This window comes from Eretmochelys imbricata, chromosome 3, assembly GCF_965152235.1.
Source record: "Eretmochelys imbricata isolate rEreImb1 chromosome 3, rEreImb1.hap1, whole genome shotgun sequence".
Taxonomy (NCBI): Eukaryota; Metazoa; Chordata; order Testudines; family Cheloniidae; genus Eretmochelys; species Eretmochelys imbricata.
The window spans coordinates 165,279,438-165,306,769 of record NC_135574.1 but is presented as its reverse complement, the minus strand read 5'-3'; the positions used below and the strand labels follow the sequence as shown (position 1 = coordinate 165,306,769).

Genomic DNA, 27,332 nt, shown 5'->3' with positions numbered 1-27,332 from the left:
TCTTAAGTATTAAGGGACAAATGTATAAATGTAACCCATTGTGTGTGTTTTACCACTTTATATGTCCTGTGGGCGTGAATGTTAGAAATGTGTGATATAAAATTGAACATTGATTTACGTTCTAAATATATAAATAAGTTGAAATACACTCCAGTCCAGGAGAGGCCTGAACCACACCCTATGTACCACTTAAATCTGTTAATGTGGATCTCTTTGTGCAGGCTTTAATGGCCTGCATCCATTTCATCCAAAGAGTGTTCAGGAAAGTCTCAGACACCTGAGAACAGCTGTTCATAACTTTGCTTGATGGCAAAAGATTAATTACATGGTTGCATGAAATGTTTTACTGTATATTACATTTAAGGGAAGTATGTAACATTAAATTTTAACTAAAGGGTGTCTGTCCTCTTTCAGCCACTACTCTACTGCATTGGAGAGCACCAGGCTTATTCTATTACACTTTGCTAACTAACAAAATAAATCTGAAGAATCTGTTCAATAGGTCTGATTCTGATCTTACATACACTGTCTTTTTATTGATGCAAACTCATAGATTTCAGAGGACTTACTCCTGATTTACACCAGGGTCATGTCCGAATTGGGGCCAATGTATTTATTCAATGGAAATTGAACCCGGTCTAACCATTAAGAGAGAACCTAGTCTCCCCTCCCACACTTGTTCTGAACAATAAGGATTGATGATTTAGAAACAGTGTTTCATGTTTGTTTCTTTTGCGTTTATATTTTATTTCTACCAAGTAAATGAAGATAGTATGACCTTGACTCATCCTTGGCGAGCATGTTTAAATAGAAAACTGTCCCTTAAAAATTACTCAAGCTTTTGTTCCGATTTAGCAAGTGTCATTTTATTTTTCTAAAGGAAACACATGTCACTTGACCTCCAGGTTGTGGTGGGACTCGCTGCATCCTCTTTTCTCATCTCTTTATCTACTGCACTTCTTTTTTTTTTTTCAACCTTCCAGAAAGCAGATTGGCCTATGCACAAGCTGGAATGTTCTGCCATGTGTGTTTTTGGGCAGAACTGGAATCCCTCAGAGACCGTGAGACTGACTGCGAGGATTCTTGCCAAACAGGTGAGCAGAATGCAAGACTTTGAGAGGTACGTATGTGTTTTCAAAGGGGGGTGGAAGCGAGGAGCCGGAAGAGCAGGAAAAAATGAAAATTTGACCGACAGTAACTGTCCCAGCAAAGCATGCTTCATGTTAGTTTCCTGTGTACAGATTGGCTGGAGTGCTGAGTGTGAGCAGCTGAAAAAACTGATGTCTGAAATGGCTACAGCAGCATAACATCCAGTTGGGGGCTTTGAGAGGTGTTAAGCTGATGTCTTAGTAGAACCAGTGCAGTGTGGGCTAAAGACCAAAAATTGGAGAATTTTACTAATAGGTTCACTAAGTACAGTGGGCCTGATTCTTTGCTCATGTATACCAATGTGACTCTGAGCACTGAAGTCAGTGGCATAGCATCAAGGCAAAAGTAGCATAAGTGAAAGGGGGATCGGACTCATTGTTTATGGTGAAATTGATGGATACCACATGTGGTATCTGTTGGCAAACACTGGCTTTTTAATGGCAGCCACATTTGTTAGACTTGTGTGAAACAGAACTTCCTTCAGATTTTACTGTATAGCATTGTATAGTTATAGCACTGTTCACTCTGTAAGCACCCCATAAGTCCTGATTCTCTTCTCATTCAGACAGATGCAAATAGTTACATAAGAACGGCCACACTGGGTCAGACCAATGGTCCATCTAGCCCAGTCTCCTGTCTCTGACAGTGGCCAATGCCAGCTGCTTCAGAGGGAATGAACAGAACAGGTAATTGAGTGATCCAGTTAGAATGAATGGAGTGATCCTGATGTAAAACCAGTGTTCGAGGAAGGAAAATCAGTCCCTTGGTCTTTGGAAAGAGGTTTATTTATAGGAGGGTACTATGCTAGTGTGCTTGCTCTGACATTGTAGTATTAACTCCACCTGCAATATTCCTTGGAATGCAGAATTTGTGATGGTGGGAAGGGCATAGCAGAAGTGTTTGCATGGAAGATATGGGGCATGTAAGTTTCAAGGTTATTACACTGTGTATTTTTACAAAGCTCTAAATTCTCTCTGCAAAAACAAATCCTCTTTGAAGCACATTTGTACGATCGAGGTCTGCGTATATGACAAGGGCAACCCGGATACTGTATATAGAGAGGATTTTGATGGCCTGCTGGGAAGGTAGCCTGCATACTCCCTCTGTACCTGTGTGTGGGGGTTTGGTTTTTTTAATTAAAGCACAGTCTAGTGGTGGTCCACAAACAAAATTAGATGTTTAATGATTAAAAGTCATTGGAATAAATTTGTGCTTGAGGGAGGGGGGAACCTACATGCCATATAAATGCTAAATATGCAAACCATAGTCCCTGAATCTCAGCTGCTGGGCCACCTGCAAAGCCATATATAATGGCCAAGATTACAAAGAAGTGGCCTTAGGCCAACAATAGAGCACTGCTTTTGAACTCTGTCAACAGTGACTTTATTCACTTTCCTCAAAGCGAAGCCTGTTTCTTGCCTGCTTTGCTGCTGTTAGTCGCTTTCTGGGTGTCTATAACAAAGCAAATTACATATTTTAAAATACTCCACTGGTTCTGTATGTACATTTGATTGGAGTTAGTTTACGCCTGCTTTGTTTGGCACAGCAATACTTTTTTTCTGCCTTGTAAGTTTAGTCAGTTTGACCAGATCACTGTTCATTGGCCTTTATAAAGCCTGAGTACAGTGAGGGTTTTATGTTTTTGTTTTGTGGGTAAAAACTTTCAATGTAAGCATTGATAGACAAAATATGTGATCGTTCTACATTTTTTTTCTTGTCATTGCAATCTTTTTCTGTTCCTAGAAAACCCACCCTGAAAGAACACAGTCAGAAAAATTGCTTGCAGTAAGAGAGTTTGAATCACGTAAGTAGAGAAGACTTGCAGGTAACAAGAGCTCTTTTCCATATTGCATTTAGAAATTGCTTCATTACCCTTCGTGAAAACCTTCTCCAAGCATCTCTGTTATAGGAAGAGGGAGTGAAAAAAGAACCGCATTTCCAAACATTTTTGTAATGCTTTAATTTCTTTTTCTGTTGGTAGATTGGGGAAGTGAGGGTGAAAATTTAGACAGATTAATTATGTAGTGTTCATCAGATGGCTTTCCTGGCACCTGGTGACATTTCTGAATTGTAATGTTGCAAAATTAAAATAGCTGGTGTTGTTACCAGGAGGCATAAAATCAGAGACAACACAGTTGTTTGATGGTGACAATGACTATGGGGCTAATTGCAGAATCCTCTGGACTGCACTTCGTGTCTGTCACTGCCAATCAAATTTGACATGTTCTCTGTGATTGTGTTGAAATTCCATGTCCTGAATGCTCCAAAGTGATCTGAGGAAGGAGAGAAGGCAGTGGCTTGCTTTTATCTGGAAGGTTACCATTTCCACCCCCACGCCCTTGAGGCAGTTAGAAATTGAGCAACTGTTAAAACTAACCAGCCTGGAATAGTCTGCATGGTGCTGTAGTGTTGCTCCCTTTCTTGGTATTGATAGTAATAAGAAGAAGCTGATGTGCACACGTCTGAGATGATGGGGCGATAGTACTGTAGGCTTACATGCCTTTCATCCTGAAGGATTCCCAACCCTTTGACAAAATGCTAGACAAATGCTGTCATTGATGGAGTGAGAAGTGGCGGTTATTTAACCAAGCCCAGCAAGACTGCCGAACAGCTTTAGTACAGGAGGTGAATGAGATTACCGCCTCAACTGGAACTGCTTGGAGGAATGGAATGGTAAAGTGTTGGCATTTGTCCAAGCTAGAGCAGCCTACATCTGAGAGGAATTTAGAGGACAAGTTGTCAGACAATCTAGTGGTGGGAACTGGGGGGGTGGGTGTTCAAGGAGGGTTTTCTGTGTATTCTGCTGAATTTTAGCCTGCGTTAATATAAATACCTTACTCATTTGGAAGCTCAAAAGGGTTGGGGTTTGGGTCAGTGGATGCTTATCCAAACTGTGGCAGGGCCCTCCTAAAGCACTGAAATGCTCTGCCACCACAATTCTGCCCTTCTCCCCCAGCAGGCTTCCTTTCTATTTCTGGCTGTCTTGGTGAGAAGCCCCCTTTGCTGCCTGTTACCCACCCCCCTTTGGCATCTTCAGCAGTTGCCCCCTGCCCTCACTCTCTTCCCAGGGATGGGTGAGTGAAGAAATGGCATAGGATTCCCATTGGGAAGGCTTCATCTTTCTTTCTTGCACCTGAGCTCCCCCTAGTTCTCATCCCAAAATTGTCCCATTTCAGTGTCTCCACTATTCTGTGTCTCCCCTCATTTGTCCCCACTCTTATGTGTGTCTCTCATTTGTGCCCCTCATTTTCAGCTCTTTTTCCTGTAGTCTCTCTCTTCACTGCTGTTTATATTTTGGGGGATGTAAAGGGGAATTGCAGCATTACTTTGCTTTGCAGGTGTGGCTTGGTACTCCTGCTGCTGTGTAGAGTAGGGAGGAGGACAGTGGTAATAGCTAGGCACTCCATTCTGCTTCTGTTGGAGTGAGAGCAAAGAGTGTCTCAGGCAGAGAAGGGACTGGGAAAATGCTCAGTCCACAGCCCCCTCGAAATGTCAGATGGCTTAGCTGCCCAGGGTTTTGGCTGGAACCATGAGTGGGACTGGATATAAAATACCAAGACAGGACCAGACAAGTATGCCAGGACACCACTGCTGATGCCTCAGGCCTCGCAAATGGTAGAGACCTTCATTGACTGCAAGTGTTTAGGACCTCTGCTATTAGAGATCCTGTCTTTTGGATGAGGGGCAGAACAGTCTCTTCCAGTGTTATACTGGGACACTTTCAGTACTGACTAGGACACGTCTACATGGGGAAGGTCTGTCATGTTGGGAAATGTTTCACTAGCAAGATATTAAATGTGGCTTAGCACCTTTTGTAGATGGGGCCAAGTAGTGTATAAGAACATATTCACAGCCATGGTTAACCCTAGGGCTAAGTTAACCATCAGCTAACAAGTTTTAAACACTACTGTTCTTGTTCTCAGTAAGGGGTATTGTGTTTAATCTCTTGTTAATAAAAAAAGCATCATCCAACATTTTCTAATCTCATGCATTTTCCCAGTGTATACACGTGGCCTTGGAAGGAGAAGCAATCACAACCACTTCTTGCAGTACCTCCATACAGCTGTTCCTTGGGGGGTCTCCCATCCAAGTTATGACCTGTTCTGACTTAGATATGGCTGCAGTTAACCAGGAGAGAGTTCTTTGTATTGAAACAGGATGTCTTCTTTATCCACAGACCTTGATAAACTAGACAATGAAAAGAGAGAACTGATTCAGAATGACATTGCTGCGCTTCATCACTTTTATTCAAAGCACATAGCGTACCCTGACAACGCTGCCCTTGTAGTCCTCTTTGCACAAGTAAGTTGGCTAGAATAAAATCCGTTTAGGTAGGTGGTATTGTGAGAATCTAGTCTTCATGAAAGAAGCAAAAGACAGCAATGAGAACAGCCTTCCTTGGATCCAAACAGAGGTGGTAGTGGTAAAACATTGCTATGGTGTTCTCTCCCAGGCACCGGTTTCTACATGTGATCCGGTAATTCATTTATCACTGCTCTGGACGGGTGGCAAGGAGGCAGAATACATTTTGGATAACATTTTGAAATCTTAAAATGTTTAATTTCACCTCTCTCTCTTACCTTGAATTTCACATATATCTAGACTGCATGTATCTTTTGGACACAGTAATAGTTGTGATGCTCTAAGAGTGACATTTCGCCTTCATGCCTGCATCCCCTCATTTCCCCCCCCCCCCAAAAAAAAAAAAGGAAAAAAAAAAGTGAATGCACGTTTAAATCCAGAATTGCCAAGCATCACTCTGTCTTTCTGTCTGGACTCCCTGTTTAAGCCTCCAACAAAGGGTGCCGTGCCATCTGTGGTGGTAGGTTTTTGAGATGTGGACAACAGCCTCCTATTGGACTGAGACTGCCCATTCCTTTTGTATAGGCCAGTGCCTACCAGTAAGAGGTCATCATTGCTATTCTTACCTTAATTAGCGGTTAAACTGCTGTACTTCAGGTGAAAGTTCCAGTACCATATTCCATTACTTATCCTCTAAGCCATCTGGTTTCCCATGATTCACTTTTTGTTTTTGTTTGATTTTCTTTGGTGATTGAAAAGTTTTCTTTCTTTTTTTTTTGTAAGCGTTTTCAGTTTGCCAAGTGATCTAGAAAGAGATGCATCCAAACCTCTGCTTCGATTTAAGGAATCTGACCTGTCCAGATTCTTATTGTGATTTTGAATATTTTGCTGGAAAGCAGCCAGAGCCCACAAAGATTAATTGATTTTTACTAAAACAGTAGCTTCTCCCATGCTACTCTGTTCTTGGGCAATCTTGTCAACTCCCACTGCTTCAGCTACTTTCTGCATGCTACTGACTCCTCATTTCCTTCTCTTGGGTACTGCAGACCCCTCTTCCCCAGCATCCCTAACATCCGCATTGCTCCCTTCTGTCCATACAAAACCCAACTAATGAGATCAGCATCCTAGCCTGTCACTGTGTCCATGTTACGCTCTACACATTCCTCCAGGTCCATCCCCTGACACCCCTTCTTGATGACATCATGCTCAAGGGACTTGTCCCCTCCTTCTAGAGTCTGCATTACTCTGCCCCCACCTTTCTTCCCTGCTCTAGTCTCTTATCCTCTGTTGTATCACTGATGCCAGCCTTGAACGCCATTCAAGTTTCACAAACTTCCCTTTACACATGGAACACTCTCCCTGAATTAAACTCTAACCGACTAACCTCTTATCCTTCAAATCCCTTCTCCTGACCCATTTCTGCTATGATGCTTACAAGAAAGAGCCACCCACTGAGGACTATAGGTTGAGGGTAGTTGGAGGTGCCTGACTCTCTCTCTCTCTCTCTCTCTCTCTCTATATACACACTTTAAAAAACACTTACAAATCAATTGGAACCATCACATTTTGTGTCTGTCACCAGCCTATGTAACCCTATGTTCTTATTGCTGTTAACCCCATCCTCCTTCCCACCTGTTGTTTTACGCTCACCTGTTTTGTGTCTTGTTTTAAATTTGATTGTCGGCTTTTGGGGCAGGATGTTTGTACAGCACCTAGCATGATGAGGCCCCCATCCTGACTGGGACCTTTGGATACTACCACACTACAAGTAATCATCATTAGAAGTTATTTTACCATTCTGAAGGTGGTGTTGGTGAGGACTCTTTATTTAGAACCATGAATTCTGCTTATGTAGTTCATTGGCCTTTATCTGAAGGATGGTCGAGGTGGGTTGGGGGTGGGGTTTCACACTGCTTGTAGAGTACATTCCTAACTGTAGTTTGGCTGGTGGAGCATAGGCGTATGTTCCCGGTAGTTTCAGTAAAGAGGAAAGACGAGGGATTCTTTCAGGGGGCTTCCTGTGCAGTTGACAATCCTACTAGTTTATACTTGATTGGCTGCACCTGGGTCTGTTGTGTCTTCATTTGTCACTTGTGAGACAACAGTTGTGTTCATTCCATTGGAATGGAAAGGAGAGCTTATCGATACTGGCAGGGAGACATATAGGGGGTTAACTTTCTGTTGGCATAAATGCAGCTGTCATCAAAATGGGGACTAAACTATTTGATTGGGGTTGACATGGATTTTAGTGACCGTGAACATATACGGGAAGTGCAGCTTTAAATGTTGTTGTTTAGTGCACATGCATTGGCACTCAGACTGTCGTAGGCCAAATCCTTAAGTTCTTACTTAGACCAAGGGCTTGTCTACGCTATCGCTTAAGTCAGTGTAAGTTACATCACTCGGGGTGTGAAAAAGCCACCCCCTGAGCAGTGCAAGTTACATCAACTTAAAGTGCTGTCCACACCACACAATGTCAGCGGAAGAGCATCTCCCGCCACTGTAGCTTCCACCTCTCGCGGAGGTGGAGTAATTATGCTGATGGGAGAGTGCTCTTCCGTCGGCGCAGTGGGTCTGCACCAGACGTGCTACAGAGGCACAGCTGTACTGATGCGTGCGGTAGGGTAGACTAGCCCTAAGCTCCCATTGAAGCAATGAGAGGAAAAAACATGAGTAGGGATTTCAGGACATGGCTTTATGGCCTGCTTGACTCCTCTCTTTCAAGTGTATTGACAAATATCTGGCCTTGTCCTGTGTCCGTGTAGTTTAATTAAACCGGTCTGCTTCTGCCCCTCCCACTATGTCTCCACTGTCATGTATTCCCAGCGTTCGCTTCTGCTCTATATTTTCCACAAAATTCAAGTTCTTCGTCCATTACTAATAAATAAGTATTTGTACTGCAGGTGCAATTTGAGGCCTTGACCAGGTTGCAGCCCCACTGTGCCAGGCCCTGTGTGTCATATTCAAGGCACTGCACAGGCCCTTCACTGTCTGTCTGGTTTTGTTCACCCTCCCTTTTCTTTGTGCACATAGCTCTGTCCAGTCCTCTGTTGTTAGCATTCCTCTGGGCCAGATCCTGGTCCCACTGACATCTGTAGTTAAATTTCCATTTGAAGCAGGATTGGCCTTTTCTCTACTCTGCCACTTCTCAACTTTGTGCCTTGTTTCACAGTGTCCTCTCTGTTTGGAATTGTCTCGCTCTATACAGGCAACTTGTCCCTCCTTCTTCCAAACTCTTCTTAAGCCTCATGTCCTGTCCTTGGCTATCCAAACGCTGATGTCCTCTGTGTTGTGGTCTGATCCTACTCTGGTGCATGAGTCTTTATCCTTTACATTTAGTCTGCCTAAAAGACTGTAAACTTCTCAACATGAGGACTCTGAACACCAGTAGCTCTGTAATAAATACCGACTAAGAATAAACAGAATTGCTACCAGATTACTTCAATTTACCGCTCACTGTGGTCTCTTATAGCCAGAGGAATATAGTATGTAAACATGGAATATTAAACCAGAAGATTGTGATTACCAGAGATCTAAGCTAATCACTCTCTCTTTTCCTTAGGTTAATTGTAATGGCTTCACAATTGAAGATGAAGAACTGTCTCACTTGGGATCAGCAATATTTCCTGAGTAGGTTGAATTTTATTTTTTAAACAATAAAATTTTTTTTTTTTAAAAAGCCCTGATACATGTTACAGACGTGGTAAATTGAATTAATCCATGGTTATGATTCTGTCTCTAATGAAATACTCCAAGGTACTGGAGTTGTAGCACAGTGGCTTCAAAGAACTGTCTAGTGTACATAGAGGGACATGTATAGTACTGTGCAATGGAGTTGTGCAAACTTTTTATAATGAAGTTTCCCCTGCTTTTGTTGGAAACCCAAAAGCCAGGCCATCTTTGCCAAAGAGTTCAAGAGGGTCCACCTACCTTTTGATACGGGTAAAGTTTCAAGTGGCTGTGAACCAGTTTATGATTTTAGACATTTTTGATTTAAAAACTTCATAATTTCAGCAGAGTTACTCTTTCAGTTTGTTTTGAAGCCATGAAACTCAGGGTGTGAACCACACCTAGATTGATATGAACCAGTGGGCTTCTAGTGATCAAAAGAAATTGAAAATAGTTGCATAGATGACTTCCCCCATAAAACCTTCCCATTTTGTTTTTAGTTTGGTGGAATCCTTAACCTGGTGCTCTCTGACCAAGTGATTAGACTTTGTTCAGTGCCATCTCCCTAGCTTTGTTCCTTTTTAAGTAGCATATCTCCTTCATACATCCCTCCAACCTCCTCCTCCGATGTTTAACAGTGTGATGTTATGTTGCCATGACAGTGAAAAATTATGTACAAACTCTGTCAGCTCTAGAAATGAATCACAGATGTTATTAAAGTGCTGTTCGTGGAATAGGAGCCTTTCTAGTGCTCAAGAGGAAGAAAGGTGCTCCTTCAAGGGAGTTGGTATGCAAATTCCCCTCTTGCTGCTCACAATATAGCTAAGGAGATGACTATAAGCCCATATTGAAGGCATTGCTTAATCTGAGTTTTCTGGGCACATGCGTCCATCGACATCAGTGGGAGCCACAGGGTGGTGGTTGGTTGTATTACCGTAACATTTAGAGTCCCCGACTGAGGTCCGGGTGCCATTGTGCTAAGTGCAGTTTATGTTGTACATAAACAGAATAAAACAGTCCTTCCTCCAAAGAGCTTACAGTCTCTAAAAAGACAAGGCAAAGAGTGAGAGACAGGCAGTGATGCTGTTGTCCTATTACAGATGGGGAACTGTGGTACAGAGAGATTAAGTGACTTACCCAAGGTCACAGAGGCAATCTATGGCAGAACAGGGAATTGAACCTAGAGCTTTTGAGTGCCAGTCCAGTGCCTTAACCGTAAGACCATCCTTTCTGTCTGAAGGTGCTCAGCAACTCTGTGAATTAGGCCTTTCGAATTTAACAATTATACCGTTGAGCTAAGATTTCTCCTTGATCTCTGACCAAAGAAGCAATTATTATTTTGGGGGTGGGGTTAAAGAAGGTATTTTAGCTACTGTGTCTAATAAAACAGACAAACTGAATTTTCTCAGAGCCCAGAGTGCTGGGGGACATACTTTTCCCCAGCAGTTAAGATTTTTTTACACACTTTTTGTGTGCATAACTGAAAAATAATTTTTTTTAGACTTGGGGCCTGCTTTTGCTCTCTGTGAAGTTGATAAAAGTTTTACTATTGGTCTCGGACTCCAGTGCAAACAAGTGGCTTTTTGTGTACTAAGTTTCTGTCTGCATTGCTTTCAAGTATAATAATACTCGTGTTCCTCTTCCCCAAGGGATTCCCCAGGCACTTCTCAAGCTATGAGCCTGGCTCTGGTCCCACTGAGACTTGCCATTGACTTTACAAGGCCTGCTCCCATTATACATACCACTGTAATATAGTCACCTTTGGACAGCAGCTACACACTAGCATTTGGCAAGCTGCACAACAAGGGATGGAAGGACAATTTGTCTGATCCTTCCCTATTCATTAGCAAGACGGTTGTAATTTTATAATAACCATACTATAGCCTTTTCTAAGGTTACTTATGTTCTTAGCTGAGACACATCTTGCAGAGCAAGGTGACTTGAGCTATTAGATGCTGAAGTGATGCTTTTTGCTTTCAGACACAAAAATTGCTCTTTTGCTTTTACAGTGTTGCACTGATGAACCATAGTTGTTGCCCAAATGTGATTGTAACCTACAAAGGGACCTTAGCTGAAGTCCGAGCTGTTCAAGAGATTGAACCTGGAGATGAGGTAAATGCATATCATGAGAGTGTAAATGCAGTGGTGTGTGAGTATGCACGTGGTAAAGTGGGAGTGGACTTGGCTTGTCAAGCATTGCTCCAGTTAAAATGGAAGCCTCTTCCTCATGTCTCTTGTCTTTCAATCAGTTCTGAAAACTCACTTAAAAAAAAAAAAAATCAGGGGTGGGGCAAGGGGAGACAGTGTCTTTTTGGTTGTTAGAGCAGGGGAATGGGAGGCAGGGCATTGGATCTCTGCCACCAGTTCAACGGAGGAACCTGACCCCTCTGTGCCTCACTTTCTCTATCTGTAAAATGGGTGTAAGTAGCTAGCCTTGAGGCTTGAGTTATTGATGTTTAGCTGATGCTTTGAGATCCCCATATGAAAAGGGTCAAATGAATGTAAACTATTATTATTATTACTGTAATAATTATCATTACCAATATAATAGTATTGTAAGGAAGATGTGGAGATAGACAGAACAAGACCAAGTAAAAGGGGGACTGATCATTTCTCTGCTATCCTATTTCTGTCTGGACAGAGCAATCACATAACATGGAACTCATCCATACCAGACTGGATAAAACAGGACCATGCTGTGAAAGAATGACGTTATTTTGACCTCTGTGACTCCGGGGGGGCAAGACTGTTAATGAAGGCTGGATTGAATTTCCCCTGACTAGAACTAGGCTTTTTAGGTTGCGTCCAGCCCATCTGGGTCCGTCACTGATCTTTAACAATGTGTCTTCATCAGCAAAGACCACCTATATCTGTTAAATTTATCTTGGGCAGGGTGGGGGGAGGTGCTTGAGTGAGTGCAATGGTGCATTTGCTAAATAATGATGGAGTTTGTGTAGGATTTCACTGTTAGACCTTCGATAATGGCATATGAATGATAAAGGTTAATCATGTTAAAATAAGTTTGAGGTTAATTTTGGTAGCAATTGTCTGTCTGTCTGTCTATTTTATTTATTTATTTATTTATTTGTTTTGGCTTTTTATTTGTTTAAGTGTAATGAAAATAATGTGACTGAAGTCACTAAGAGGAGGAAAGCTGTTTGGGGTCAGACTGTGAACACTCCTTACTGGCGATGGGTAAAGAGTTACTCGCCTGAGTAATGGGACAACCCAGGTGTATGATGACTCCTCATTCTGAGTAGGGGAGTTGGTCACAGTAACAGCAGCACACATTGCAAACAAAGTTTAATTAATGCACGTGAGATAATTACAAAGTGGCTATTTATTGTGACATCCTGGACATAGTATCTTTTTATAATGGACTTACTGTTTGTGGGGTTAAAATGAGAACTATAACACGTCACATCCGATGAAGTGAGCTGTAGCTCACGAAAGCTCATGCTCAAATAAATTGATTAGTCTCTAAGGTGCCACAAGTACTCCTTTTCTTTTTGCTAACACATCTCTTGACACCTTGACTTTTAAAGCTGGACTGTTATTTACAAGACAATTGCTGGCCCTTTCGTAGAAAATTCCCAAAACCGGAATCTTGTATCCCATAATTGATCTTTTAACATTTAAAAAATGTGCAGTGTGTGGACAAAGTGTGTTGGAATTAATCACTTTGCTTGTTACTACAGGCATGTGGCCTGTGTCTCCATCTTCTGGTTCAGTGTAGCCATTGCATCAGAAAACGGTCCGTTTCCACATACAGCTCCTGCATCTGTGCTTTGTGTTTTGTGCCTGGGGAAATAAATTGAGTGCCGGCATAGAATAAAAACAAGTATAACTACTGAGTGAAATTGATTGCTGTTAAGAGGGCAACAGACCAGAAAAGACTAGATCAGATTAGCACAGCATTTTAAGACTTGGTTCAACTTCCTTATTTCTCGCTTATTTTTTTGCTCTTCACTGATAACATGGTCAACTGTGCTGTGTATTTAGGATGTTTCTTAGGAGGATACCATTTTAAAACACAAAACAGTTTAGTTAGTTGCCAAAAGTTCCATTGTGCAGGGCTCAGAGGGAGAGGGTGATTAAAACTAAAACTAATGAATGAGAAATGCCTGTAAAATGACCTATAATAATTTTTTTGTACTTAAAAATATCACTGCTTTACATTCTGATTTTTTTTTTTAAATACCCTTTCAGAACTGAAGCACTGGCTCCCTTTTGGAAAGTGGAAATCTCCCCAATAAATTAAAGCTCTGTCCTAAATTTTCCAAAGCTGCTAGTGATTCTGGGTGCCCAACTGGAGACACCGTAAAGGGACCTGATTTTCAGAAAGAGCAGAGCACCCAGCCTCTGACAGTCAGGCCCCTTGAAGGTTTCTCAAGTTGGACACCCCAAATCACTAAACACTTAGGCCCCAGTTTCTAGCCTGGCAGGAGCCCAAGATGGCACACTTAAAGCCATGACATATTTAGGTACAGAAAAGCTCTCTTGCCCCGTCCAGAATCTTGCGGGTCCTGAGCCTCAGTCAGAGGGGAAATTCCACCCTTAGAAGGAGGACGCATTTCTCTGGCAGATTGAATTAATGAAATAGCGACTGATTGGAGCTGCTGAGAAGTTTTGAATGTAAGAATTAGTCCCTGGGAGGTGGGATTAGTGGATAGGTGATGTGATTGTAGGGATGTGATATGTTGTACAGCAGGGGCGGGCAAACTTTTTGGCCTGAGGGCCACATCGGGTTTCCAAAATTGTATGGAGGGCTGGTTAGGGGAGGCTGTGTCTCCTCAAACAGCCAGGCGTGGCCCAGCCCCCACCTCCTATCCGACCCCTACCCCCCCCACTTCTCACCCCCCGACGGCTCCCCCAGGACTCCTGTCCCATCCACCACCCCCTGTCCCCTGACCGCCGCGACCCCTATCCACACTTCTAGCCCCTGATCACCACCCCTAACTCCCCTGCCCTCTATCCAACTCCCCCTGCTCCCTGCCCCCTTACTGCGCTGCCTGGAGCACCGGTGGCAGGTGCTGGAGCACCGGGTCAGGCCACGGCTCTGCAACTGCGCTGCCCAGCTACCCAGAGTGTGGCGCGGCGTGCTGAGGCTGCGGGGTAAGGGGGACAGCGGGGGAGGGATGTGGCCTGCGGGCCGTAGTTTGCCCACCTCTGTTGTACAGGTATATGGTGATCTGATTATATTAGAAATTTGAAATATATGGATTGTGTGTATGTGGTGTTTATTATAAAATGTGGGTGCACTTACTTTGTTACATACTTTTTTTATTGATTTGATATGTTTTTCCTCTAGATTTTTACCAGTTATATCGATCTGTTGTACCCTACAGAAGATAGAAATGATCGGTTAAGAGACTCCTATTTCTTCACCTGTGACTGTAGGGAATGCATTACTAAAGAAAAGGTAATATAACCAGGGTATAGAAGTATGTTCCTGATGACCTACCCACATACCAGAGGCTTTCATGCTGTTTTCTATCTGACTAATCAGATTTGGAATGTAGGGAGTGCTTTCTGTCTGAGACAGTCTCTCATTCCCTTTCTCTCCACTGTAACCATAAAGTATCATGGAATATCCTACTAGGTACTTGCTTAAAGGTAATATGAAAACTGTTAGACCCGGGTTTTTGTACTGAGTGTCTCCACAAACGGGATGTACGGGGCATTTGGCACAGAAATCAGTTTTTTTTTTTTCTGACTTTGGTATTCTTTCCTTCCTCCCCCGCATATTGTGAAATTCTCTTGGTTCTTCCTGGCTTTCTGAAGGTATCCCAGGATGCAGCTTTACAAATATCAGAAGTCTCGCTGCAGTTCATGGTACCAGTGATGTACTGAATGATTGATTAATTCTGGTCTTTCTTCTGTGAACCAAGAAGTACCGCAAGGATTTCACAGGGGGAACTTAGGGCTTGATCATGAACCCATCGGTGTCAATCCTGGCTTGCCACTGACTTCAAAGAGTGCAGTTAAAAGAGTTAATTAAAACCTAATTCTGTGCTGAATGGCTCCCACAGCCTGATAATTGGGGATTTTCAGCAAACAAATCTCTGCTTAACTGAGTTCTTGTTCTTGCGCAGCAGATCAGCTTTAATGTGACAATACATGTATGGCACTAACTATCAGATGGGCTAACTTTTGTATCATTTCCATGACCTTGTGTGTTACCCTTGTTATATGTAGTCTGAGGAAAAAAGGCATTGTGATGGTAGCTGTAGGAACAAGGTTTCAATGAAAGCTCTTTATTAAAAAGAAATTGATCTTTGTCTTGTTAGGCAGAAAAAATAATTGATTTGTTACATACTGTAGCTTACAGTTAACTGTACAAATTAACCAAAGACCTATATATAGATGGCTTTATTTTAGCAGGAAATATGTCACAATTACCAGGCTGACTGCCCCTCTGACCCCTCTTGATTTCTTTGAGTACACCCTCTTTCAGGTCTCGCCTGTAACTCTCCGCTTTCTGAGGGTGAAATTACACGGTTCTCCCACTCAGATCAGATACTGGGCTGCAGGCCCCTGTGATCAACCATGATTATTCAGCAGGACTGACTTGTGCCCAGCACCTGCAGCTCTGTTCTCTCTAAGCCAAAAACAGTGGTAAGCAGTGACCGGCGTCTCCTTAAAGCAACGTATTTAATATGACAAAAGCATTAAGAAAAAACAGGACTTAAAACAGTAAAACAAACAATACTCATGTCTAGTTTACCAGGTATCTAACTATTTTCAACATAGGGATCCTGTAGGTCTAAGATTCTTATGGACCCCTTGTGAGGTGGGGTCTACAATCCTACACAAAAGAAAGGCAGGCAGGGGGTGAGAAGCTTGCCTGCCTGCAGACACAGTCCCACCCTACCACAGCTGTGAGAAATCTCAATTAGGGAGAGAGAAGGCCCCAGCTAGTGTAGCTAATGAGGGCAAACCCAAGTATAAAGAGGGAGGAAGAGACCAGGTAGAAGAGCTCAAGACTTCAAGGGAGTAATAACTCTCTGTTAGAGGAGCTAGTGCCTGCCTGCCTCTGAGAGACTACTTCCCTCCTGGAAGTACAAGGGAGGTAGCTGGATATGGGAGCCTTAAGGACCAAAGGTTTTTTTACTCCTTTCTGTGATGTTTATGGACTTGGCCTCTTTTTCTTGCTGATTGGATTTATGCCACTGTTGCCTGGTCCAGGACTGACCTAGGCTGCTTGAGCTGGGTCTTTGTACAAGGTGGTGTCAGCCGCTGCTGACACCCCTCCTGAGAGTCTCATTAGTGAAGTCTGTTCCCATAATTCACAAACCGTCCTCCTCCTGCACCCCCACACTTCCCTGAGAGAGAATGTCTTTTCAAAGCTGCTTAGTCCTTTTGATCTCCAGGTTCCCAGCCTGGCAAAATAAAACTTGCTTCTTCCTTGGAGACAGGATGTAGGATCCTTGAAACTAACCGCTTCCTGTGTTGTCTTTCAAAGGTGTGCCTGGATATTCTTATCTGGGACCATTGTGTTGCTTTCCTGCTTGTTCTCGCTGTAGTTCCCACTGATTTTAAGCATTTCAGACATATAATAAATATTCCACAACCCCCAGTATATATTGGTTTCTCATTACTGATATGCTACCTAGTTATTCTTAAATTATTATATAGGAACTCCATGACCATCACACTCAGTTTTCTTAAAATATAAATATAGGGTGAAATCCTGCCCCTGTTGAGGTCAATGGGAGTTTTTGCCACTGGCATCAGTGGAGCGGCGATTTCACCCATAACATTTAACAATGTACCACTCACAAAACAACCTGTCACTCTACCTCTTATGGAAATATCTACAGTCAAAAGGACATGAAAGGGAAGTATGGAATAGGATTCATTTTCCATTGAATTAAGTTTCTTGGTGAGCCTAAAGTGTCTGGGTTTTTATTATGGGAATTCCGAAAACTTGTGTCAAATAAGCAGTGAAACTTCTTATTTTGAAGTGGTTTAGTAACTGATGGTATGTCCAGTTACTGCACTTCACAAATCTGTGTAAAATCAATACTGGAAAACTCTTTTGGTGTATTGACAAAGGAGGGTGATGTCAGATGGGCGGATCAAGCAAATGCAGAACAGTGGACAAAATCTGCTGTTATACCTATGCAATGGGGCCAGACTGGTTGAAATTCTGTGTCTTGTGTTATGCAAGTGAGACTAGATTATAATGGTCGGTCTGGCCTTAAGATCTGTGAAATCTGTACTGTGACTGAATGCAGAATTTGGCTGTGTATATCTTTAATTTTAAATGATTTGGAAAGGTGAATTTAGAGAAGTTTGATTAGTTCTAGTCCTGCAAGATGCACTGCATGGACAATAGAACCTTGCTAATCTGCACTTCGTTAGTGTGCACATTAACGATCACCTACTCACAACTGGCAGTCTTCCCCCACCTCTCAAAGATCACATAGCAAAGACCGAGAGGCTTCTGACACCAGGAGGTCGCACTTTAGATTGAACTGGGGTTCACACTAGATGCTTTTAAAAACCCAATGTCATAAGGCAGCAGTTCCGAGCTTTAGAAATTCTTGGAGAGCATCATAGCGTCTAACTGGGGACATGTTCTTAGCCTTCTTGGCGAGGCAGAGGGGCAATTAATCTTCAGGGAGCGCTCGTACTAGGTGAGGAAGCCATTGCAGAGATAACGAGAGCAAGCAATAGCTTTCTGGTTTGTAGTTGACCCCACAAACCAGCACTGTGTCTGAGAAAGCCATTTTGCCACATCATCCCCCACAGCAACTATATCCTGGCTTGTACCAGTGTAGTCTGGTACTTCTGAGGCACCTATCGTACGGTGCCCAGCAAACTATTCAAGAGAGAGCAGGGGGTTTGAGTCCTGAGGCAGGGGCTTGTGAGATGGAGTCAGAGGCGCTGCTGAATCGGTGCACTTTGCACCACTTGTAGCTTCCCACCAACACTGTGGAGAAACTATTGCAGATGGATCTGAGTTGAAGACCTTATCGCAGTTGTTGCAACCAGCTGATAAAAGTGACATTTATAAAACACCTTGGGATAGCTCTTGCGTTGTGGATGCAGTCATCGTCCAGGAGTTTGCAAGCTCAGAGCATTCCAGCCGAAGGTTTAGAGAAAAATTAGAGGAATAGTTTACTTTGTCTGTTTTCTCCCCTACAGATTTCAGTGGTTTCTTTGTGGGAGCCTAACATTCCAACCATGCCTTTTATTTTATTAATGTTATGTAGCTTTTAAACTGTGTGGATGTTCCTTTACCTGTGAGGTTTGGGATTGCATTTGTAATTCTCATGTGCTTCCTCAGGACAAAGATAAATTGGAAATCCGCAAACTGAGTGAACCTCCATCAGCAGAAACTGTCCAAGACATGATCAAATATGCCCGAAATGTGATTGAGGAATTCAGGAGAGCCAAACACTACAAATATATCCTTTGCCTTGCCTTTCTCTTGCCCCTGATGGCTTGTTTTGCAAGTTTTAAATCTTTTTGATATCCTGAGGCTCACTCCTTTTAAACTCCCCCTACCTCCCACAATGCACTTCTGAAGGCAGTTAGAAACTAGACAGTGTTGTTCTCCTCTTTGTTTGTGAAGAGAGAGTTTTCTCTGAAGTGGATGCATGCGTGTATGAGAGGGAATGTCAGAACATTGTGTTGCTGCCTTCTCTTTACGAAATGTGGTGTTATGCTGAAGAATGTGTTTGTTTCCCTTTAAACTGAAAATGTTTCCTGTCGTGAGTCAGGTACGTTTTAACAGGTAGAAAATATTCAAGTAGATCCACCACTTCCCAGAGCTAGATGGCTTTTTGGCCAATCTGTGTTTGTGCAGAAGCCCATACTTTTGAAGACATAATGGGTAGAAAAATAAAGAACTGAGCCAACAACAGGATGATTTAAAAACCTTTAAAATGTCAACGCAGTTAGGAAGGTTAGTGATACTATTTACAGAGAGTCTGGACTTACTGTCCTGAAGTGAAGGACCAGTCCAGTGGACCTCAGTGGCTGTGGCCCTTAGCCAAGCCATACAGGCTAATTGCTCACCGCCAGAAGTTTCCTTCTGTTGGCATCCAGGCCAAGTCTATGTTGGTTGCTTTTTTAAAGTGTTACATCTGACCTAGCCTCAGCCCAGAGTGCACTCATAGACTTTCACCCCTTTATACTAGATCTGGATTTGGCCCTCTGGCTGCATCTGCCCTGATTTGACATGTGACAATTTAGCCCTTGAGAATATCTGGGGACTTGACACCAGAATCAGTGGATGGGGAGGTAGTAGGGGCCGGTGGTTGATGTTAAAGGGTCTCCCTAGCTGAACTCAGCGATGTCAAGGGCCATGAAGATTAAATGATAGAATAGTCTTGATTTTAAACGTTGGAAGGAGTGGCTACGAGGCTTAAATCAGGGGGTCTCTCTGTTCTTGTGCAACACCGAGGGTTGCAGCACCTCTGCAGAGCAGCAGCTGCAAGCACCTGTAAAAATAAAACTGAGCTGGGCGTCCCACCCTGCATGCTGAGCCTGGTTTTGCAGCAGAGGCGATAGGTGTGGCCCACAGAAAACTGTTTCCACTGATGATTACATTGTAAACTCTTCAGGGCAGGGATTGTGTCTTCATATGTGTTGCACAGAACCACTCCCTGGTCGTGACTGGGGTCTGCGTTTGCTCATGCAAAATAAGCATGGAATAGAGCCATGGAGGAAAACCCTTCAAAAGGCTTTTAAAACTAGATGGGGTTTGTTTGTATTTTTAATCTTAAAAACAAAAAGCTTGCTTGAGCAGTTTAACCATCCACCTGACATCCTGGGTGAGAGAGGAGCACAGAGCAGACCCAAACGTAAGATCATAGAACATCAGGGTTGGAAGAGACCTCAGGAAGTCATCTAGTCCAACCCCCTGCTCAAAGCAGGACCAACCCCAACTAAATCATCCCAGCCAGGGCTTTGTCAAGCCTGACCTTAAAAACTTCAAAGGAAGGAGATTTCACCACCTCCCTAGGTAACGCATTCCAGTGTTTCACCACCCTCCTAGTGAAAACGTTTTTCCTTATATCCAACCTAAACCTTCCCCGCTGCAATTTGAGACCATTACTCCTTGTTCTGTCATTTGCTACCACTGAGAACAGTCTAGATCCATCCTCTTTGGAACCCCCTTTCAGGTAGTTAAAGCAACTATCAAATCCCCTCTCATTCTTCTCTTCTGCAGACTAAATAATCCCAGTTCCCTCAGCCTCTCCTCATAAGTCATGTGTACCAGTCCCCTAATCTTTTTGTTGCCCTCCGCTAGATGCTTTCCAATTTGTCCAGATCTTTCTTGTAGTGTGGGGCCCAAAACTGGACACAGTACTCCAGATGTGGCCTCACCAATGTCGAAGAGGGACGTGATCATTCCCCTCTATCTGCTGGCAATGCCCCTACTTACACAGCCCAAAATGCCGTTAGCCTTCTTTGCAACAAGGGCACTGTTGACTCATATCCAGCTTCTCGTCCACTGTAACCTCTAGGTCCCTTTCTGCAGGACTGCTGCCTTGCCATTCGGTCCCTAGATCATCTAATGGTACACTAAGAGTGGAATTTTCTACAACTGTTGCAGAATTGCCCATGTACAAATTCCCCATCCCTGCATCAAGGCTGAGAAAAGGTTTGGGACACATGGCATGGGGGACTACAAACTGCATCTGGCCACAGGGGCATATAGTTACACCTCCTATTTCAACATCTCTCCCATAAGTGTTTTCACATCCTCTACATAAGATTTTTCATGGCACTGCTCTACAGTGAGTGACAGAAGTTATTTCTTCTTCTGCCTCCAGAAGACTCACCATTTCACAAAGAGCCTGTGCTACTTCTGGACCCTTCTCCATGGAAACACACAGGTATTCCTGTTGAAGTGGATAACAGCAACTGAAGAAGCAATGGTCTCAATTTCATGATTAGATGAACACCAAGGATTTGGGGTTGAGTGCTACTCTGTCCCTAAACCACCCAGCACTTGTGATTTCAGACATCTAGAGTGAAGCCTTGGCCACACTGACGTCAATAGTAAAACTCCCATTGACTTTAGTGGAGCCAGGATTTCATCCGTAGACCTTATTTTTAACGATAGTTGGTGGGAACTGTTTTGGCACTGCACAGGTTTTTCATTGACGTGTGACATGAAAGCCTCTATTCTGTAGAGAGGCAGTGTGATCTAGTGGACTGAGCATGCCCCAGGAACTCCAGTGTTCTAATCCTGGCTCTTGCTGCATCACCTTTCTGTGCTCCGGTTCATCCAAGGAGTAAGACAGTACTTGTCTCCTTCCCAGGGGCGTTGTGAGGATTAGTGTTTGCAGAGCACTTTGAAGAGCTCTGGAATTGCACACACCCTTCTGAGCATTCCAAGAGTAATTTTTAAAGGAAACAGTTTAAATTCCATAATCTACAAATGTTATACAAGACCACCCCTCATGCCCCACCTCACTATTCAATGGTATTTACCTGTCATTTCTGGTCTTCCCTCAATTTTATAGTAAGTAGATGGGGAATTCTTCAACAGTTGTGGAAAATTCCACTGTTCACTAGCCCCTGCGGCCATGCTGCACTGCACTGCCCCCCCGCCCCCCAAAGTACACCGGCACTGGTGCAAGAAAACCACTCAGGACTTAAAGCTGGGTTTGCAGGTCTGACAATTAAGAGGTGTGCGGGGGGGGGGGGGGGGGGCATGCAAACTGAGCACACTTGATCTGGAGTTGCTGAGACCAGGAACCCCTTGATGCCATTTTTTAATAGTCCCATTTTCAAAGAAGAGCTGTACTCAAAGAAAAGCTTCTCAAAACCATTCTTTACTGGACAACCATAAGGTGGGTATCCTCAAGCCGTATAACACAGGTATGTAGTTGGAAACCACTCATGTAATGTGTTCCTTGACTCCACTATACCCCCTAGTGAATTACTGGAGGTTTGTGAGCTCAGTCTGGACAAGATGGGCTCTGTGTTTGAAGACAGTAATGTTTATATGCTGCATATGATGTATCAGGCCATGGGAGTCTGTCTGTACATGCAAGACTGGGATGGTGCATTGCGCTATGGGGAAAAAATTATCAAACCATACAGGTAAATTTAAGAGCTTTTATTTTTAATTATATAATGCAGTAAGTTGAACACATGTTTAAACGAAACATATGGGCAGGCATCACTAATCTGATTGCACGTTGTATAGAGATGCACTGTACAGTAGTGAATGTTCATGGCCTGTTTAGAAGGAGATGCAGGACCAGATTGTCAGTGTTTACTTGATCAGAATAGGGCCAGGATATTAACAATACTTGGCTTTTTGCAAATTCCTGCCACAGAATTGCAGGACCTGTTTACACTCCCAGCTGTGTTTCCTTATATTGGTGCCTGTACTAATCTTGCCTAGTTAATGAAACATGTGGTCATCTCTAATATTGTATTGATAGTTTGCCTAAGAGTAGTTTTTTAATCTTACCCCTGTCTGAATACTGTAGCTAATATCCTGGCCCTTGCATGTTAAGAGATTCCAGTCGTCCTGTTGGTGCATTTCATTCATCACCCCCCGTGATGGCTACAACAAGGCTCTTTTCCCATTGAATGGACTGGGCAGCAGAGGGAGCTTGAACTCTGCTTCTCCTGATTCCCAGACTGAGCTTGTCAAGTCCTTGATGTTCTTGGCTACCTCTCCCTTGGCGTCTGAGCCTGAGAGAATGTGCAAACTCCGGGCTCTTGCATCGGGACAGGGTAGCACAGCCCAGGCCAACTAGAGCCACCCAGATGTTACCTTTGAGAGGAAAACAAAGAATCTCCCTTGTTTGATTTCTTTTCTGGGCCATGCTTCCCTAGTTTGTTACAGATAGTACGTTATGCATGGGTCTGACCCTGCCACAGGTCTCCCCAGGAAATTCTCATCGAAAGGTGTAATTTGCTCTCCAGCTGAGGGAGTGCAAGTGAACCTTTCCCTTTGGATGCCAGTGTAAAGTCCTAGATCAGCTGGCAGGGAGCTTTGATTGTGCTGGCTCTCTCTCTTTCTCCCCGGGGGCTGAATAGTATTTATCATCCTTGTGACTTGCCCAGCTTCCACTGGCTCAGAGACTGGCATTCCAGGTCAGTGGCTGAACCCAGCTCCTGCAGTTTAGTTTGCTGCAACTGTAGAGCTGCCTTCCAAATACGGGTTCTGTACACCCCCTCCGTCACCCACGTACACACAATGCTGACTGCGTGCCTTTGGAATACAAAGAATCCTTGGTGCTTAGGAGTGGGGGTGGCTCTGGGAATTGGTAATGATACAGAGCTTTTTCACCCTTTTTGTTGGCCAGATTAAATCCAGTGACTGCAAGTCACTGCCACCTGATTGCTGTTCAGAGGCCTGGGGTGCGTGAAATGAACGTTGTGGTCTCAGTCCAATTCTCAGTTGTGTCCACATCCCACAAACAATAGATACTAACTCATGGCAGCCACAGCAGAGAGTGCAAGGATTGAATGGGCAGGAAGAAGGAACCAGCTTCTCACACCTAGAGCCAGGGAGAGGGGTTGTGGGGAAATATTGTGGACATTTTTTGCAGGATCTGATTAAGCCAAGTTTTTCTTTTGCAGTAAGCATTATCCTTTATACTCTCTGAACGTTGCCTCCATGTGGCTGAAGTTAGGGAGGCTTTATATGGGACTTGAAAACAGAACTGCTGCAGTTACCGCTCTAAAAAAGGTATTTCCACCCTTACCCAGTAACTGTAACAATTTTAGCTAGGCATGTGATTGTTGAAGTGTTACCATTTCTTAACCGATGAATGACTTGCTAGAAAACTTATCATGGCTTGTATTTATTTACTTGATTTTCATCCTTTCCTTAATTCATTGTGTGTTTTGTTATAAAGATGCAATGCAACTGCTGTTACATCATTTCACTGTCTGTTATGCAAAGCAGGTCTTTCCTGATCTTTTCACAATTAACTTTAATACTGCAGAATCAAAATAGTACAGTATGTGTGTCATGTTCCCTGCCTATTCCCTTCATTGAGTCAGAGTTCCACTTCAGCTAGAGAAGTAACTGTGGGTGCAGTTGCATTTCACTTACATCCTTGTTGAATGAGCTATGTATCTTCCTCCCACCCACCCACCAGTCCTGGCCTCTGAAGCATTACACACTATTTCTGTGGTTCATATATTGTTGAGTTGTTCAAAAACTGAACATGTTTCTGGCTCTCACTCATTCTGGAATAGGACACAGGCAGATTAATTTTCATTAGGTGGGTTGAATTTTTAATGCATATGATAGGGGTTTGCTATCACAGCACGCTATAATCTGACATTTTACTTTGATTCCTCTCCTCCCATTACTAATCTGTAGTGTGTTTCATGATCCTTTCTTCCCCCTGTTGTTTTTGGCTGAGTACTCTCTCTTTGATACAAGTAAATACCTTTTTGGTTTCCTTAGCCTCTTTTTGTTTTTGTTACTTTGGTCTGGAATTCCCTGATTTTTGTAGAGGTTTATTTTTAGGTAAGACAGACTTGAGCCGGTATTAAAGGAGACCTCCAGCCTACAAGAGCCTGCATAAATTACATATTTTAAATGTATTTTTTAAACAATTTAATGTTGGTCAGAATACAAACAGTGCAGGAAAATCTGTTGGCAGTCAGTTTCCCAACATAAATATCTTTTTCTAAAGACTTATTTCCAAAAATAGCCTACAGGAACACTTGAATAAACTGGCAAAAGCATCCTAGATAATGGTGCTGCATCTTGAGGCTTATTAGAAAAAAAACCAATTATCTTTTCACATCTCTTTGGAAATAGCTCAGACAGGATCTTCAGATTTCATCCTTTGAGTGAGATGGGAAAGCACAGGTCGTTGGTGCTATTCAGGTGGAAGTTTAAATCTTCTAAAGCCAAAACCAGTAGGGGATAATCCTAGTAAATATTCCCTTGGTAAAATGGGTTCTAAGATGTTGTGAGTTCTTACTCCATGGTCTCTCAGGCCATGCACAGTGTACCTAGCCATTTGATAGCATTGTCACCAGCCTGGTGAAGAACTGGGAGCCCACAGTCAAAGTTAGTCAGCAGGCACTCGTCAAGGATACGCGACAGTCTGAAGTTGACCACATCGCGGGTCGTTACAGAAACACCATTTGAAGAAATTGGCCGCACAATTACCCAGTCCTGTGCAAAACCAGTTCAGGAATGACCACAGGTGCCTTGGGTCAGTGACAAGAGCGTGATTAATGACAGTCAGCACTGCCCACTTGTTATGCCAAGCAGATTCCACAGTCATGTCCTGTGGTGGCATAAGTGACCAGAAAGGGCGTCTATAAGACGTGCAAAGAGTTGAAGGCGGTTGGAGAGATCTGAGTACAGAGGCAAGTTGCTGTTCTCACTGATCTTGGCCAGGAGCCCCCCACAGTGAATATGAGATGGTGGTATGTTACTAAGTATTGGCAGCTATGGCAACAGAGTTGCATGTAAAGTCCCGGTAACAATGCGCATAGCTTTTAAGTTTTACATCAAGCAGCCTTCTGAAACAAGCAACACCAGACAAGAGCACAGTACTCTACTGTTGAATAGCAGAGGACAAGGGCTGATGTTCTAAGCGTCTGGGCGCTCACACCCCAGGTTGAGCTGGCCAGTTTTCTGAGCAAGTTGTTCCAAGGGCTAACTTTGGCTGATGTCTTCTTCAAGTGGTTGTGGTACATCAATGACCTATCCAGTGTCATGCTAAGGTAAACAGGGTTTGGTTTGCACTGCAGGCATTGGCCATTTAAGAAAATATTTAACTCATGGCATGGGCTTGCATTATGCAGATGAAATGTGATTGAAACTGGAAGAGCTTGGCTGCAGGTGTCAGACTACAGGTATAGGAGAGGAGTTGAGCTCATCGCTCTGGAACAGCTGTCAAAATATTCCCTACTCCAGCGGTTCTCAAAGTGGGTCACAACCTTGTTTTAATGGGGGCTCCAGGGCTGGCATGGTGGGGCTCAGGTTATAGGTCCCCTGCCCAGGGATGAAGCCCTTGGGCTTTGGCTGCCCCCTCTGCCTGTGGTGGTGGGGCTCAGGCTTTGCCCCCCTCCCACACCATCCAGGGTCGCAGGGCTCAGGCTACAGTACCCCCACCTGGGGTCATGTAGTAGTTTTTGTTGTCAGAAGGGGATGGCGGAGCAATGAAGTTTAAGAACCTCTGCCCTACTCTATTCCCTAGCTTGCAGCTTTCTGTCTTAGAGTTGGCAGCATTTCCAGGGGTGCTGTATGTACATAGTTTTGAAAAATGCTTTGAGAGCCTTCAGAATGAAAAGTGCAGTATGAATGTAAAACTTATTCTATCAAATGAAATTCATACTGTTTCCTATGGAATAGATGACTTTAAAGGGATAAGAGCAAGAGGTGTCACTGTTCCACACTCCTGAGGAGAACTTCTAGCCTAATGCTAACTATGAATCAATTAAGAATATTTTTTCTTTTCACAGGCAATTGCTATTATGGAAGTAGCACATGGGAAAGATCATCCATACATTTCAGAGATCAAAAACGAATTCAAGGACCACTGAGCCTCTGAATCGATGCAGTCCCTCTACCTTTATTTAAAAGCCTTGCTAGCAAACCTACAAGAGTGCTTTGAAAATAGCTGTCCTATGAAAGCACTTCTGTAATATAAGTGGCATGACAAACGTGCACTTGGGCCTTGTAACTTGCATTCTCTAAGGTTTATGCAAAACATCTTGAGCCTTTGCAAATTCTCAAATGCTTTTTTAAAAAAAGAAATGGCATGGTTTCACACAGCTCATGCCTCCGATAGCTCATGTGCAGAAGACCAATTTTTTTCCCTCTACAAAGTTGAATGTATTAGCTGTGGAAGGTAAATAAAAGTGGTACGTTGTCATGGCCCTACTTGTTTGCTTCATGCATGCCCTAATTTTGTGACAAACGTTTTTACTCTGTAGAATTAAATATTGAAAGCGGCTGCTTTTCCTATATCCACTGTGTCCTGTACTTTTTTTTTTAGGAGTTTGAAAATGTCTCTTCCTAGCAATTTTATTCCATTTAAAAAACATTGAGCTTGACAACCTTGGCTCAGTGCATTGGTGCTGAATTGTAGGCTCCCACCCCAATCTTACTTCAACTCCGAGTGTCTGTAGGCACAGTAACAGCTTCTACAGAGGTAGCATATGTAGGCCTTTGTCTACGCAGGGGCATAAGCTGGAGTGCACCCTCTGTCACAGGTGTTAACCTAGCATGGGCCAGTTCCATGGGT

The 27,332-nt window shown here is 43.3% G+C and overlaps 1 protein-coding gene across 1 annotated transcript in view; it reads left to right on the top strand.

Annotated features, from left to right (window-relative positions):
• Positions 1 to 27,035, top strand: part of SMYD2 (SET and MYND domain containing 2) — a 43,551-nt gene extending 16,516 nt beyond the window's left edge. The window contains exons 3-12 of the mRNA XM_077811950.1: positions 984 to 1,094; positions 2,893 to 2,953; positions 5,327 to 5,451; positions 9,014 to 9,081; positions 11,130 to 11,232; positions 14,432 to 14,542; positions 18,416 to 18,536; positions 22,017 to 22,191; positions 23,689 to 23,797; positions 26,548 to 27,035. Coding sequence (XP_077668076.1) covers positions 984 to 1,094; positions 2,893 to 2,953; positions 5,327 to 5,451; positions 9,014 to 9,081; positions 11,130 to 11,232; positions 14,432 to 14,542; positions 18,416 to 18,536; positions 22,017 to 22,191; positions 23,689 to 23,797; positions 26,548 to 26,628 — 1,065 coding nt within the window. The 3' untranslated portion in view covers positions 26,629 to 27,035. The remainder of the gene's footprint in view (positions 1 to 983; positions 1,095 to 2,892; positions 2,954 to 5,326; positions 5,452 to 9,013; positions 9,082 to 11,129; positions 11,233 to 14,431; positions 14,543 to 18,415; positions 18,537 to 22,016; positions 22,192 to 23,688; positions 23,798 to 26,547) is intronic.
• Positions 27,036 to 27,332: the final 297 nt, after the last annotated feature.